We start from the raw sequence: 16,771 nt of genomic DNA on the forward strand, positions 1-16,771 counted from the left end.
TCTGAGACTAACAGTTTCTGTCCTATTCTCTTCTACAGGTTTGGCTATCCATAAATTGGGACTAAAACCTGATTTTCAGAAAGGGTTACGAATTCCTCCGCTTTTGCATTTAGTCAAGTGACCAGTAGAGGCTCCTCCGCTAAGGCAGATGAGCATCTTCCCACAAGAAAAATAAAATGATAATAACACCAGGATATTATCATTATATTTTCCTAAGGTGCGTGGTGGGGCTGGGCTGCCCAAAGATCAGGGAAAGAGTGGTGGCACTCCCCAAGTGCGCATGACTGCATGGCCAGCCGTCTTGGGCCGGCCAAACATTCCTACACACTGTGCATGTTCCCCACCAGGCTGTAATACATAGCCTGGTGAGGAACATGCCCAGCCTCCCATTCTCTGTCTGAGCGCCGAGCCATGGTGCTCAGACCAATAGCAGCGTCATGATTGGCTAGAGAAGTCTGGAAACCTGGGTGCTTCCTGTTACTGCATCAGCAAGAAAGACGGAGGAGAGACTGCTGCCAGTTAGGTAACTTTATTTTTGTTTCTCTTTCTTTTTTTAACCCCACCCGCTTCACCACTGATGCCCGGTAGCAGCCGCTACTTCTAGTGACTAAACAGTTGTAATTCCAATAAACTGTAATAGTGCCGTAGATTTTGTCCTTGCTGACAAAAGGGGAGTTTATCTTCGTGAGGTCAGAATGTTGCACATTCATAACTTACACATCACACAGCATTCATGAGCAATGAGAACATTGGTATGTTGGGAGCTTAATTGAAAACAATAGAATGCTCCAGGCTTCTAATGGCCGGTAGGAGCCCGGAGCTCCAATGTTCCAATGTAGTCACCACATCAGCAGAAATAAATGATTTGCTCCTACTTATATACCAAATATTATAAATATGGAGAATTATAAAACTGAAGATTAGAATTATGAAGATTTACAATTGTAAACATGTTGAATTTCATGCTGATTAGATTGAACATCACTGATTTTATGTGAGTTTTCATATAATAGTTAAATAGTGAAAATGGAGGACATTGTTTTACACCTGCTTAAATAACTACTAAAGCCTTTGCATGATTGCCCATTAAGAATCATTTTAAACTTACTGCTATTTTGTATTACAATGTTGTACATTGCACTTTCAGCATGACTGCTCAAGCAAGCATAGCCTCGTTGTAAGTTGGTATGGACTATCGAGAACTGCATGTTTCGTGCAGTCAGCTGTCTACTTTACCCACTGTATGGTCTACATGGTCTTTTCATAATCTTCCAACGAGAATTGATAGGAACCTGTTTGTCAGATGCCGTTTATAGTGTTTCACATAGCACCCTTGTTCTCTCCTCCCCTTGCTGCATTATAGAAAATGTACAGAGTGTGCCTTTCGTCGACATCATTGCAGTGAATTGATTATCTGCTGTTTCAAGTCCTTCTAGGAAGAATAGCTAAAAGTTTTTCTTTTGCACAGCATATTTCTTTCATTTTTGATGTTTTGCTTTTAATGGTATCCACAATAGTAAACACTTGATTGTTTTATTAATATCATTCTATAAATATGTATTAATTGTCTCCCAAAGTCAGATTATATATGATTAAACAAGAAGGAGATTTTTTCAACTTATTTTATTATAGACTGAATTTTGAAAGCAAGAAATCTCACCTTTAACAAGTAACAATCCTTGATAAAAGAAGAGAACACAGTGAAGAAAATTCAGGTAGAAAACTCACCGAATTTGCTCTGCCTTTGGGTACACTATTTTGGAAATCCATAACAATGAGTACATTAAAGGGGCATTCTATTAAGCTTTTGTCAGTAGGTAATTGTATCTTCTTCGAATAGTGAGCCTTTTTTTTCACGTCACCAAACGTGGTGCACTGTTGTTCAAAGCACCGAAGCATTAAAGACTGCAGCAGCAAGGCGGATGACAGATGATTCAGATTCAACATTCGAGCCCCAAATGGCCAATCATTGATGACAGAATCGGCGGTGACAGCAGAATATATTGAATTGACAGCAGGAAATCGGGATGTATTAATTTAAAAACAAAGGGGCATATTATCAAGACAGGAGATAAAATTATCGCCGCTTTATCGGCAGAAAACTGCCGATAAAGAGGCGATAATGGGCTTGATAATATGCTTTATGGAATTCCAATCGAAGCCCATGTTAGAAATCTTCACATCTAACATGGGCTTCGATTGGAATTCCATAGAGCATATTATCAAGCCCATTATCGCCGCTTTATCGGCAGTTTTCTGCAGATAAAGAGGCGATCATTTTATCTCCTGTCTTGATAATATGCCCTAAACTATTTTCACAACATGTCGATACCCCTCAATTCAACGGTAGTTCCACATGTCAGACTGACTGATTGTGTGAAACGTACTGGTTTCCGAAAAATGTACATGTCAGATTTTTCAACAGTAACAAGTTTCGAGTTAGGGGATTTTTGACCCTAGAAAATACAGAGTACTACTCTCTAAAAAGGATGGTTTGAGTGTGGAAATTACATGGGTAAACTTATTCCCTATTCACTCCCGTTATTTCCTAGATGGTGCACAAAAAGCCATTTTTTCCAATTCCGGGTAAAATGTTTTACCTGGTGAAAAATATGAAGGTAAAAGCCTTTAACGGACTAATGTATATTTCGGAGGCACATACTCCTAAGGGTTGTCAGCTGGAGGTTAGGGTAGTGTACGTTCGTATGGACAATTAGAAACTTGGGGGCATATTACCAAGCTATAGCGATAATTATCGCTAAGCTTGGTTAGCGGCCAAAATAATATCGCCGAGCTTCGCATATTTTTATCGCTTAGGAGCCTTGATATTATCAAGGTTTATCTCCTAAGCGATAAAAATCGGTCGAAATGCATGAATATCGCTGAAAAGTCAGCGATATTCATGCATTACTGAGCAAATGCTCTTAGCCATGTTATCCACCTACCATTGGATAACATGGCTAAGAACTGCTCTGGGCAGGCGTTAGCTTTTGGAGATAATCGCGCTTAGCGGGATTATTTCCAAAAGTTGGTAATAGGGGATAGTGATGTTAGCGACTGTTTCCAGTCGCTAACATCTTGGCACGCCCACTTTGCATGTTATTAGCGATAATTATCGCTGACATGCAAAGCGGGGCCCAAGATGGTCGCTATCTCCTACTAGCTGTCGCTAACTGGTGTTAGCGACAGCTAGGTAATAGGGCGATAAAATTATCGTCGCTTTAGTGGGAAAAATTCCCGCTAAAGCGGCGATAAGGCCCTTGGTAATATGCTCCTTGATTACATTTAAGAATGTATTTTTGGAGCTTTTCGGGACACCAAAAGCGATAAAGACATCTCTACAATCATAGCAGGAAAAGTATGATTCTGATTTTGTAGCAAAAAAAGACAAATGACACAAAAGTGCTGTATGGAAAGTGGGGTCACATTTTTGAAAGGTGCGTCTCTTTTTTATAAAGGTGGTATACCAGGTATGCAGTGTAGCGCTTTTACTCGCTGGGGCCCAAGGTATTATATGGAGGTCACTGCAGTCTGCACCACTGTTTCAGTCAGTGCTGCCAAGTGCCAGTGGAAATGATACCTACTTCCATCGCACTCCAACAAATGTGGCAACTGGGATGATTCCATGTCAGCCAAAGCTGTGAGAATGGCCTGGGTGAGGTGGTATAAATATGTGTTTACTGTGTAATGAATTGCTTTCCACTGTTGCTGATGTGCTCTTCTCTAATATGGACAGACAGTGCCATCATGTGGCGGACTGTTGGAAATAAATGCCAGTGTTAAGAAATAAAAACCTCATCATGTCATTCTGATGGACTACTGTTTGTCAAATGTTGTCGCTTCCTACTCTGTACTCTGAAGGCAAATAAGGCCATGATGGTTCCTTTCGATGTACAAAAAGATCAGTTGATGGCTTTTCACCAACCCTTTTAAAAGTGGTTGCCTATCTGAAACAAACTCCAAAATGGGAGTTTGTTTCAGGAAAATAAAAGAACAATGACCCCCTACATCCTGGGATCTTTCTCCAAACAATGTGCGAGTCATATATATATTTCTGCCCCACGCTTCCAGGTTTTTCCTGGTCCTGACAGACAAAGATAAAAAGATGAATACAGACCATTCCTTCCTACTTCATTGGACTGTCGGAGGAACGTTTCCATTGCTGGGAGGCACCAGGGGTTTTGTCAACTAAGAACTACTTGGGGGGGGGGGTAGATTTATGAACTTGCCACACAGTGCAGCACGGCAAGTCACCTTGCTGCCTTACACAGTGTGACAGGGAAATGGCGGAAAGTTCTCTAAGACAATACAGTGCATTCCTGAATTTTCCTCTGTGCTTGCTTACGTTTGGCAGCATAGCACCAATGCTGGCACCCTTGCACCGTGGTGCTGCATGCAGGATTGAATTTTGTGCGGGAAGGGGCATATTCCTGCACAAAAACAATCAGGAGAGGCATAGTCCTCTTTCTATGTGTGCTGCAGAATGTAGAACACATAAAAAGAGGAAGTAATGGGGAGAAATAAAGATATTTCTATTCGTTATGTCCCACCAGGGAAGGCCTATCTTTTTGGTACATTCCCAGGTTTACCAGTTCTGATAAATCCGCGGAAGCGTTACAAACCATGGGAGTTGCATGGAAACACCCACGCAACACACATGCAATGCCCCCCTTGTGCAGAGTAAGGCATTGCAACGAATTGCGCTGTGTCGCTTTGCTCCAGATTTATGGAGCCTCTCAGGACCTCGCAAAGTGGCCATGTGTGGCTTCGTAAATCTCATTTAGGAATTGCGACGCGCTTGCACCACCTTGCCTGGAGCAAGAGGGACCCAACTCTACTCGTAAATATGCCCCTTAAGGTCTGCCTGGCTCCAATTGAGACAGGTGAACCCATGGTTTGGCGCACAGGGTAATCATTTGCATTTCTGACAGAGTACCCTGTCCGCCAAACCCTAAATCGAGCCCTAAGGGCTGGTGCTGATCACCAGCAAACACTTGCCAAATTAAGTGCTGTTGTATTATACCTTTGTATTACTTTTCTGTTTTATTCAAATTACATGGCTCCGTCCTTGCATGCCACCAGAAAGAAATTTGCATAGGAATCAGTAAGGTGAGATTGGTGATCGTTTTCAGGTGTCGTAAATATCTTCAATTTTGTGATGGTGCACCCTGCTCCAATCACTGCTTTTTTCACTGAATCCTCATCCAGTTCCAAACAGAAGAAGGTTTGACCCCCAACTGTGTAGAACGTATCACCTAGAACCCCTACAATCACTAAATGTCCCCCAGTTCTTAAAAGCGAGGTGATGTTTTTCATTGCAGTGCAGTAGGCCTCGTAGTCTTTGCATGCAGTTTCCAAACACAAGGATGTGATGAGGCAGTCGGCTGGAGGCAGCACAATGGGGTCCAATGGATACTTCTGTGTAACGTCGCATTTTAGAACACGGGTGACTCTTTTTCGTAACTTCTCTTCTTTCTGCAGCCACTTTTCCCTAACAAAAAGAAACACAGGCAAAGAGTTATTTAATGAAGTATATATCACAAAAAATATATGTTATTTGTTTGGGGTGGTTGCCATTATCTTCCAATGAGCTAGCTTAGTAGAACACGAATAAGCCCAGCTATTCTAAATTGGATAAATCTATTGACCTTTTTTGTATTCATTTACTTATTTATTAGGATTTTAATGTACAGAAAGCCAGTCTTCAGTGAAAAGAACCATACTAGAAACTATTAGAACTTAGAAAGCACAACTATTTTAAGATCTCAACATTCTATCATTTTGATGGGAGTCACAGGAAAAACGTTAACCAAATAGTCTAAATCTAGTCATTTATTCCTGGTTTATGGAATCATGTAGTGCCTGCTTACTGCTACAAAATTAGAGGAACAATTCCAGGGACCTAAGGCAAGGTGGGCACATTGTTGTTTTGTCGTACCTGGAAATATAGGTCACTAAAGGTTGCCAGTGGTTGTAAAATATATCTCGAGTTCCTGTTGCATGGCAACTTCTGCATTGTTAACATGTACATTAGAGACGGCATTCATTGGGCGCATCCTTAATGGAACACATCAATATATTGTCTGGTCAGCTAGAATATTCTGTGTCAAGTACCTCGAGCCCAATGAGTCCTCCTAGGGTTTCAGATGTACTGAAGAATGTAGTAAACACAGTAGAGACCTTTCCAGATTAAGACCAAATCATAAAAAGTGAGGTGCCCGAGGATAGTTGGGCATCTCACGAAAAGTGATGGACTGGCATCACACTCCACCCGGAGTCATGCTTCATCATCTGCCAGTCCTCGCCCTCCAAAAACCGCGTTTGATGGAGGGCGGGCATGCACCTGGAGACAGGGATGCACTTCTAAGTGAGTGGGGGCCCAGGAAAAGAAAGTGAATTAAAAAGCCATCCCAGTGCCCCCATAAATCCTTTATTCAAAAGGGAGACTGTGTGGAATTAAAATCAGAAGTGCGGTGAATAAGGTTATTATCTTCCCATCACCGCTGTGAAGTTTGTAGAAAAAGGTCAACATGTTTCTGCCTTCTGTCCATATGGGTACATGGCATTCGTCAGGACCAAGCATAGAAAAGGGGGGGCTCCAATCTTACCAACTGTTTTGGCAGTGCCACTCCGTGGGAGTAATCCTATCACTCTCCACTAGGTGGGTCCAAGGACCCTGCAATAAGGTTGACTTGCCCCATGGGAGGGGGGGGGGGGGTTCTTAGGAGATCCCTGCAGTCACACTGTAATAAAGGAAACTCCCGTAGGTTCACCTACAATGTGCCTCTCCACCTCCCCGTTGATCTGAAGAATGTCACTGTTAGACCTGGCACCTTGGCGTGAGTCTCCCTTCCACTTTTTGCTGATGTGCCTCAAATGTTTTGCTGGTGTTAGCTGCTGAGGGCACTGTGCCACTGCCAATCAGTGCCACAGTGCAAGTGCTCCCTATGAAAAGTGTACCTATAATTGATTTCCATGATTGGCTTATTTGGTTTACTGTCAGTCCCCAGTAAAGTGCACCAGGAGTGCCAGGGCTGGTAAATACAAATGCTGCTGGTGGACCTGCAGCGCTGGTTGCGCCGCCCACAGAAGCAGCCTTTTAAAATGTGTCTAGGTCTGCCATTGCAGAACCTACGTGCAGTCTGGTACTGTCATGCTGGCTGGGCAAGTGCACCTACTTGCCAGCCCCTAAACCTTCCCTTTACTTCATGTGAGTCACCCATAAGGTAGGCCCCAGGGTAGGGTGCATTGCAAGCGAAAGGTAGGACAAGCCCTGATGTGTGTGGCATGTCCTAATAGTGAATTACGTTTACGTTTACATTTACGTTTTTCACTATTGTAAGGCTACCTGTTCTCATAGGCCACAATGGGCTGCTGGAATTATTACACTCTATAATCCCAGCAGGCTCAGGGAACATGGTAGAAAGTAAAGTTTAGTATCCCTGAACTCAGAATAATAAAATACTTCTTTTTAGTAAAGTTTATTTTAATATCCTGTGTTTGCAAATGCTACTTTTAGAAAGTTAGCATTTGCATGCCTGACCATTTCAGCACGCCTCTGCTAGGATGTGTATCTGCTGTCTGGGTTCTGTGAGTGACAGGGCTTGGGAATTCCAGGGGACAGTCTGGGCTGCCAGGTGGTGAATAGAGGGATTACCCCCAGGATAGGTGGGAGGAGTGTCCCTTGACTCTGAATAGGGCTGTGCTCTGCCACCACAATGCTGGCTCCGCCCCCTGGAGAGCGTCTGATGTCCCTGCCCTGCTCTCTGAAAGAAGAAGCCAGAGCCTGCAAAACAAAGTGCTCCACAGCTGAACTGGACTATTCAAAGGCCCCCCTGGCCTGAAAAGACAAAAGAAACTGTGTATAAAAAAGGAGTTCTGCTCCTAACAAATCAGATCCTGTTTTGACCACGAAGAACCTCTGCCCGACTAGAAGGATCCAGAGAAGCCGAAGGAGAAAAGACTGTCCCTGACCTGAAGGACTGGCCTGCAGTGGTGCCTTGCTGAGGAAGGAGAGGAAAAGACCAGAAAGGACTTTGTTATATTTGTGCTAGCCCCCTGACCTGAACCCCGGGACCATTGGGCACATTCTACCTTCACCCGTCTGCTGCTAAAGCCGTGTGCTTCCCTCCGGACGGAGCTGTGACATCTGGGGCCCTCGCCCCCTCCTAGGGCCGTGACACCCAGGAGCCTGGCCGCCCCTGCCCACTGAGAGCCGCTCGAGTTCGAGCCGCTCTCTCCACACTGTGCCGGGCCACCCGCTCCCCTGTCACCTCGCCCGCTACTTGAGCGCGTTGTGTACCCCCTCACCCCTCCCGCCGGAGTTAGATCGGAGCGCGATCTCTCGCCCCGGACGGCCTGTACACTGAAACGTACCAGGCCGCCCAGCTTTGCCCTCCAGCATCTGAATTGGCTGCGCCGCACCCTGAAGAGCCCCCCAGTACAGTCCGTACTGGAGGCCCTGTGCCGCGCCTGCCTGCCCGGAAGCATCAAGCCCCAACAGACCCGAAGGTACGCGGCAACCACCGACGCTTATTGGAAGAGTACGACTCGTCCCTCGGGAATTACGCTGTGTGGATTTGAATGCCGCGTCTAGAACCTAAGACACCAGGTACAGTGCCATTCGAGCTCTGGGTCCGCAACGTTTGTTTTCCCTGCATTATTTTAAACCACAAACGAGTCGCATGGCCGCCCTGCGACTCATACCCTTTAGTAAAACATTGCCGCGCCGCACGCCCCGTACCGCGAGGCGCGTGAGCATCAATAGGGCTTTCTTGGTCTCCCCGCATGGAGTACGCCAGAGCGCTTAGCAGTGCACGACTGTCTATGAACTGTGCCACGAGATCAGGATCCGCTTGAGTAAGGGTGGGACCGTGTTTTAATTAATGGACCTTGTAGAATAAGCAGAAATCAAGAACTTTAAAGAACTCTGTTCCAAACAAAAGTACTGTGGCCTCCTTTCCTGAAGTTATATGGGTCTTATGATAAATCTTGCACGTATCATATTTTTACATTAAGTCTACGTATTTTTGATACAAATCTTACGCCTGGTGTCCATTTGTGGTGGGTCTGTGATTTTACTGTATGTGGTCATAAATGCTTAACTGACTTAGTGCCCTGAGGATTAGCCTTGTCTGCTCGCACCACGCAACCTACAGGGTGAGCAGGGGTTATTCTGAGGAGTGAGTCCCTTACCCTGACTAGAGGAGAGGGTCCCTGTTTGTCACAAGTGCATACCTGTGCCAACCAGAGACCCCCAATTCTAACAGTCACCCTTTATTGTTTTGAGAATGTTACAAATACATTTACACAAACACCCCAAGATAGTCATTGGTCCACTTCAAAACTCCAGCACCTAGTTTTTTATGTGAATGCACCTGTTCTATGCAAAGTAACCAGCATGCATGCATTGTTAGGGGAACCCCTGTGTGGTAGGTTCTTGAGACTGCCAGAGCACTGAGCCAAATATTTAAAATTCCCTGTGCTAGACCTTTTTTAGATGCCTGGTAAATAATGAAGATTTAGCATCATCCAAATCCTCAGATTACAGTGTGACCTATGTGGCTACACAGTGAGGGCTTAAAGTCTATAATTGGGATTAAATGTCAATCAATCAAGCAACTTTATTTGGACCTATGACCATAAAAGTACAATGTACGCTTTTTCTCATACTTTGCAGATTACGAGATTGAATGAAACATAAAGTGCATGAAAAGTACATCAAATGCATTATTCAATTGGTTACATCCAAAGGTTAAAATTATTAAAGATAAAAATAATAAAAACAAGGCCTGGGTAGCCCAACGTTGAAACTAATTCATTATTTACATACTGGAGGCCCACTGTCAGATTCACCTCGAGCCACCCAACATCCAGGATGAGAGCCTGGATGCGTCGCTGGACTTGCATCTGGAGCCTGGATGCATTGCTGGACCTGCGCCTGGAGCCTCGATGCATCCCTGAACCTGCATCTGGAGCCAGGATGCATTGCTGGACCTGTGTCTGGATCCTGGGTGTGTTGTTGGACCTACACCTGGAGCCTGGAGGCTTTGCTGGACCTGCGCCAGGAGCCTGGATGCCTCACTGGACCTTCATCTGGAGCCTGGATGCCTCGTTGGACCTGAGTCTGGAGCCTGGACGTGTCACTGGACCTGCACCTGGAGCCTGGATGTGTCGCTGGACCTGTGCCTGGAGCCTGGATGCCTCACTGGATCAGCATCTGGAGCCTGGATGCCTCGCTGGACCTGAGTATGGAGCCTGGATGCCTCACTTAACCTGCACCTGGAGCCTGGATGCCTCGCTGGACGTAGGATGCGGTGGAGCTGAATGCTGTGTCCTGTTGTCAATCACCAATCCCACCGCCGCATCACAGCGTCATGTTTGGCTCAGGGGAGGGAGCCTGGCTGCCTACTTCCTGTTCCTGGTAGCAGACGCAGGCGAGCAGGAGCAACAAAGACACGGGACCAGAATTCGAGGTAAGACTTCCCTCATTAAAATATTTACAACACACGCTCACACACACCCCCCCACGTCCACGCTAGATCCAGTGTTTTTTGCTGCATTTACCACCTCCCAGCTATCCGGCCCCCCAGCACTTCCCAATGGCCGCTGCTGTGCACCCATGCGTAGCGGGCATACCACTCATGTGCCAAAGGTACATACGTAGTTACGACGCATGCCATTACATCGCATTCCATTTCAATGCATACTAATACTAGGCATATTGCAACAGTAGGGAAGGTGTTGCATAGCGGAGATGTAAAAATTACTATTGCCACTTCAGTGAGTGCAACCTGAAAACTAACCTTTGCACTCCAAACCAAATCGTAAACCCTAAAATTCCTTTCTGAGCCCTCAAAACACACCCTAAAAATCACATTTGACCCAAATGCACAACTGCATTTTCATAATTGACCCCAAAACGCACCCCGATTTTCAAATATTACCCCAGAATACACCCCAAATTTCAAATCTCACATCTGAAACCCAAACCCACCTGAGAAACTTAAAATTACCCCACTACTGACCTCACAATGCATTGTAATCAAATGCGATGTAAAGGCACCTGCGTTGTCGGTGTTGCGTTAACAATGTATTGCCTGCGTTGTAATGGACATCTCCCATGCCAAAGGCAAGCCATAGGCAAGCCTGTCTGCACCCATCTGCCCCTGGACACTCAGCACCAAGGACTCTTCCTCTTGGACACTCCACCACTACGACGCCAGCATCCTCATCGCCGTCAACTATGGATGCCAACTCGCCTGCCAGGACCAACCTCTGCTCCAGACCAGACATTGCCATTGCCATCACTGACAGCTGCAGTATCACCCGCAAGGACCACCCCTACCGTCCAGGCGGAGGCATTGCCATCACCTACAAAAGTACTCCCTGACTGACCACGCACTCTAATGACCCAATGGCGACCATGGTCCACCTCAACTCCCAGATTCAGACCAATCCCAAGCACATCCTCTGCGACACCCACATGTGCAGGCCCGCCGGGCCAGGTCCCCCGCTCTCCAATACCATTGTATTCCACATTGCACCCCAGGCTCTCCCATACACCGACGACATCCTACTCGGTGAACTCAAGTTCCACCTGGACAACCCCTGTGGCCAGAACACCACCCACTCATGGGGAAGGTCCTCAACATCAGACGCAAGTAGCAAGTCACCGCAAGAAGTCGAGCACGTCACCTCCCCCAGCGGGAACTTCAATTGCAGCCACAACACCGGACTCTCCTGGACGTCCATCATTGTATACATCACGTCTTCACCTTGCCCACCGGACACCACAGCTATCATCGCCCCCCCCTCGCAGCTGGATCAAGGCCACCGAAGAACGTCTCATCAACTCCCTCTGCACCACCCCTCCGCCAACGCTTGCAAATGATGACACTGCAGTGCACAACCGCCACCGATGGATCTCCAACTGCGCCGACACCCGGGTGCCCCTCAAGAACGGCACTGCGTCAGCACCTTCGGCCTGCCTGATGGCAGGCATTAGGGTGCGTTTTTGCACAGGGAAGCCTACCTTGCATGTCATTAGCTAGTTTCACCAGAAAGCTGCCGCTAACGGCTGTTAGCGACAGCTTGTTAATAGTGCGATAGAAATATCACTGCATTTGCGGCAGAAAAGAGCCACTTACGCCGCCTTAACTCATTGTACATATGCCTCTGGATTTCTTAAGAACTACGTAACTGTCCAACCTTTGCCTCTACAATTTGTCTTCTTTATGTTACCTGACACCCATCCGATACGAACTGACCAATAGACTGAGTGGTTTGACCATATCAGGTAATTCCTGGAGGTGTCATTCCCAGAATTTCTAGAATATTAATATTGCTCAATTTAACAGACAGTGGTTGGTTTGCTGAGCTGAGCGGCTGTTGGAGTTAGATGGTGACAAATGAGCTGCTCGCCATCTCCTTACTTACTTATTAGCTGAACTTTCCTGTCTAATCTTGATTTGCAAAATGCGGACACACCTGGCTTCCGTTACGAATGGAAACATATGATGTGTGTGCTAAGTGGTCTTTTCCTTCATTGGGAGACTACTTGAACTGGCATGCTTCCTGTCCCTTCCTGAACTCTTGAGCTTTAGTATTTTATTTCAAATGCCTTACTAGAATCTGACTTAACTTTTACCTGAGTTACTGATGCACTTGTTGCCCGAAGTTCTAATAAAATAAACTAAATTACCATAATGACTCAGGTATCATGATTATTTTTCTTTAATTGAATGTGCATTCCTAATTAGGAACTAATGACTAGAGGGGATCATATTAGATAGAAATCAGAACATGAAATTCTCAGCTGGTATTCTACATAGCTTTACATGAGCTCCCACTGTGTATGATTCTGGCTCTCCTCCGTTTCTTTAGGAGATTTGGGCTTGCTGTGATAATCTTTTATCTTTATAGTATTGTTGTGAGAGCAATTAAATTAGTTTGATTTTTTAGATTGTAGTTCAGTTATAAAATTCCTGGCCCTCATTGGATGACTGTTGGGACCCTTTATATCCAACCCCTCTCTGCACAAAACAAACCAAGATCCATCAGAGAGCCTTGAGATAGAGAGAAGTGTGAGACTCTGACTGGTAAATAAGATAATTAACAAAAAGGGTACAAAATATATGGGCCTAGTAACGTTATGGCAATTATGGTAGCGTGTTGGATGGTTTCCTACCTGAAAAAGTTAGAATATAGCGGGGACCCTACTAAGATAGAATATAAAGGGAATCCCTGCTGAGATCCGTATTTAAGATCCTGATTAAAATTTGACTGAATCCAAAACTTTATGTTCAGTTGAAGGTGACCAAGGACTAGTATTGGAGGGAAACAAAGAAGTCTGAAAAACAGTTATGTGAGTATTATAGGGTTGCGCGTTGCTATTGCTTAAGCTTAGATTGTGATAAAATGGTTGTGTGAGGGAATGGGAAGTGTGTAAAGCTATGTTTGAGTGATGCGCTTTGTGCAGTAAAGATGAAGTTGTTATCGAGTCCGAAGTGGCTAAAGATCCCAGGATATACACCTACAGGTGGTCTCAGTGTGGTATATACTGAGTAAGTCTGTCTTCTGTGGCTTTGAAGGGTCTGTGTGTGAGACATGGTCGGCAGTACCACTAAGTGAAGGAATCTTTCTATTTGTGAGGTTAAGGCATCATGATCAGTGCAAGTGTTCTCAGTGCGCAGGGAACAGTTGTAACAGTTAGAGTGAGGTCGCGCCGGTCAAAACTTCACTTAGAGTTTGTTTTAGAACTAAATTGCCTTGTCGTGTTTATTGAATCTTCTGAGTGAGTTGAATCCATTATTTCCTCTAGTGGAGCAGACAGGAGTGTTTGAAACACTTGCATTTTGTGAAAATTGCTTAAAGAGTACATGTACGGAGAATTGTGGAGGAGGGGTGGCTGCAGTAATGAGTGAGGCAACATCACAGGATGCCACCTTGGTATTGCTCAGTTGGTGTAATGCAGCGCAGGGATAGGTTGACAATGTAAATGAGTGTTGAGCTGCTATTGGTTGATTGAAACTAAATAAGGAAGTGAATATCAACATATACAAAGTGAATTATTTGTAAAAAACAATATTAAAATTGGGAAAAAATTAAGCTTTTGAAAAACTTAGAGTTTGATGTGGGGAGATGTGCTGGTGCCCGCGAACGAAGGGGTACCGATACAACCTGAGGGCAGCCCAGCTTTTTACATGACACAGGAGAGAGGATATCACATACGTACATGGCCTGAGATGTGGCTGACAGACCTTTAGCTTTTCCACAGTATAGAACATTTAACATTCAAATTCTTGTGAGTTTGCGAAGAACCTTATAAGAGATCAATCCACCTCCAAGACCTATGCAATCTGAAGCCCTTAGTGAGTGGGAACATATAGCTCACCAGAAAGAGAACCAAAAGTCTCAGGGAAGGTACAAAAACACTTGGCATCAATATGTGGAGGCTAGATGGGATGTACAACATAGAGCTTGGAGAATACATATAGCTGACGGAACTCCCATGTATCCTGTACTAGTAGCAGAGAAGAAAGTAGGAAAGCAGTGTAAGGAAAAGAAAAAACACCTTGAGGATTCCCAGACACTGACACAGACTGACGATAGCTAGAATAAGCTTGATGTTGACTTCTTAAATGAATTATTATTAAATCGTCCACCACCGTATAATGAAGAACATTCCCAAAGTATTTCAAATTCTTATGGAGGGCAAATTCTGAACTCGCCTGTCATTCCATCAAGTTCAGATTTACATAATAATTTTTTACCTGCAAAAGATGTTGCAGGGAGATCTGAAACAAATAATCAGAATGTGCAAAGTGCACCAGACGCTCAACCGTTCCAGTAACCATAGGTCCTGTAGCTCTAATATACCAATCTGGGAATAGAGGACAAAAAACACATACTTTAACTATCCCTACTGAGATGAGTGTTTCAGTTCCTAACTCTACAAATCTGAGTGCATGACATACAAATCAAGAGCTAATAATTCCAATTCCAGCTTACGTTAATAGTGGAACAAATGCACGCTCAAATGCAAACTCATCTCAACAAACCACTTCCAGTGGGAGGTCTGGACAAGCCTTGACTTCACAAGTACCTGGAGATGGCATGGAAACGCCACAACAGGGAACCCAAAATATAGGGGGAAGAAATTTCAGTTGGGATAACCATATTCTGATGTACCACTTTTGCCATCAATTCCTGTTACAGGTGTAGAAGGAAGGAGTGAAAATGTACTTGAGAACACGCCTGAAAGACAGTTAGGACCTACACCTCGAGAACTTGATGATTGGATAATAGACATAGCTCCTTCACTATATGATAGTAGTGCAGGAACACAAGGAACCACTGCTTCAAAAACCAATAAGGATAAGACTCTTGATGCAGCAAAACTCAACGTAGAACTAGAATAAATGACAATAAGAACTATAAGTCCGCTATAATAGCTTTATATCAGCATGACAAGCTATCGTTCATATGTAAAGGCATTACCCGATGTGCTTGAAACACACATGAGAAATTGTCAAGCGTGGCACAGCAGTATAGGGTGGACAGATCATGGGTATAGGAGGCCTCAAACAACTTGTGATGCCTCCTACACACGATAAAGGTCATACCTTAGACGGAATATATTCTAACAACAACGACTTAGATGGTGTCACAGTCCTCCCGATCTCGTGGTCTGATCATTGTGCGATTAAGTTTGAAGTAAATAGCTTTCAGGTTCATTCATCTGGTCTAAGACAAACCCAGGAGTTCATAACCAGAGCGTGGGGCAAACTGAACGTTAAAAGCTTGGAAAACGCCCTAAAAAATACAATGCATCAGTTGCCACTGGATGTGGAGGAGGCAACGACTCTTCATAATCAATGGCTTTCTAATGCCTGTGATCAGTTAGTTCCATAAAAAAAATGGACACCTAACAGGTTTCTCCCACTGCTCCCTGGTATTCAGAAAAGCTTAAGGCTAAGAAATTGGTATGTAAATCCGCTGGAAGGAAATGGTGCAAACATTATGCAGAACTCGACAAAGAAAAGTATGAAACCTGTATCTCTAGCTATAAGCAGTCTCTTTTTGAAGCAAAGAAAGAGTACTTCTCACTACAGATAATGAAGGCTGAATCTAATTCTAAAGAACTTTCTAAAACTGTTACTAAACTGTCCAGTCCTAACACCCCCAAGGAACAGGGGGATCCAGAATTCTGTAACAAAATTGCAGAATTCTTTAAAATGAAAATTGAAACCATATTTTCATCTCTGATTGGTCTGATTAAAAGTAATCAGTCCGATTCCAACATAAAGGAAGTGGTAAGACCATGTCCCCAGTTGGTGCCATTGGAACATTTTACCCCCCTGGAGAAGTCAGATACAATTAAACTGCTGAACTGTATGAAAACGGGTACTCCTAGTGACCCTTGTCCAGCCTGGATTATCAAGCAAATTCCTGATACAATTAGCAATGCACGTACTCCCCTACTTAACGCTGTTTTAGCATCTGGAATTTTTCCGAAAATATGGAAAAAAGCTTCCGTTCTTCCATTATTAAAGAAACAGTCCTTGGATCCCAAGGACCCTAACAACTATCGACCGATCTCTAGGCTTTCTCTGCCAGCAAAATTACTTGAAAAAGAAATGAATAGCCAACTCAGTGATTTTCTTTGTGTTAATAACTCATTGGATCCATCGCAATATAGGTTCCGAGCCTTGCACAGCACTGAGTTGGCTCTATTAAAATCTACGGAGGAAATCAGAGAAGCCGTGGA

General features: G+C 44.5%; 1 protein-coding gene across 1 annotated transcript in view; it reads right to left on the reverse strand.

The window, feature by feature from the left end:
* Nucleotides 1-1,606: 1,606 nt before the first annotated feature.
* The window catches only part of LOC144823646 (nicotinamide N-methyltransferase-like), a 153,882-nt gene continuing 138,717 nt past the window's right edge, over nucleotides 1,607-16,771 (reverse strand). The window contains exon 3 of the mRNA XM_078682334.1: nucleotides 1,607-5,491. Within this exon, the coding sequence (XP_078538460.1) occupies nucleotides 5,053-5,491 (439 nt within the window). The 3' untranslated portion in view covers nucleotides 1,607-5,052. The remainder of the gene's footprint in view (nucleotides 5,492-16,771) is intronic.

This window comes from Lissotriton helveticus, chromosome 3_1 (assembly GCF_964261635.1).
Source record: "Lissotriton helveticus chromosome 3_1, aLisHel1.1, whole genome shotgun sequence".
Taxonomy (NCBI): Eukaryota; Metazoa; Chordata; class Amphibia; order Caudata; family Salamandridae; genus Lissotriton; species Lissotriton helveticus.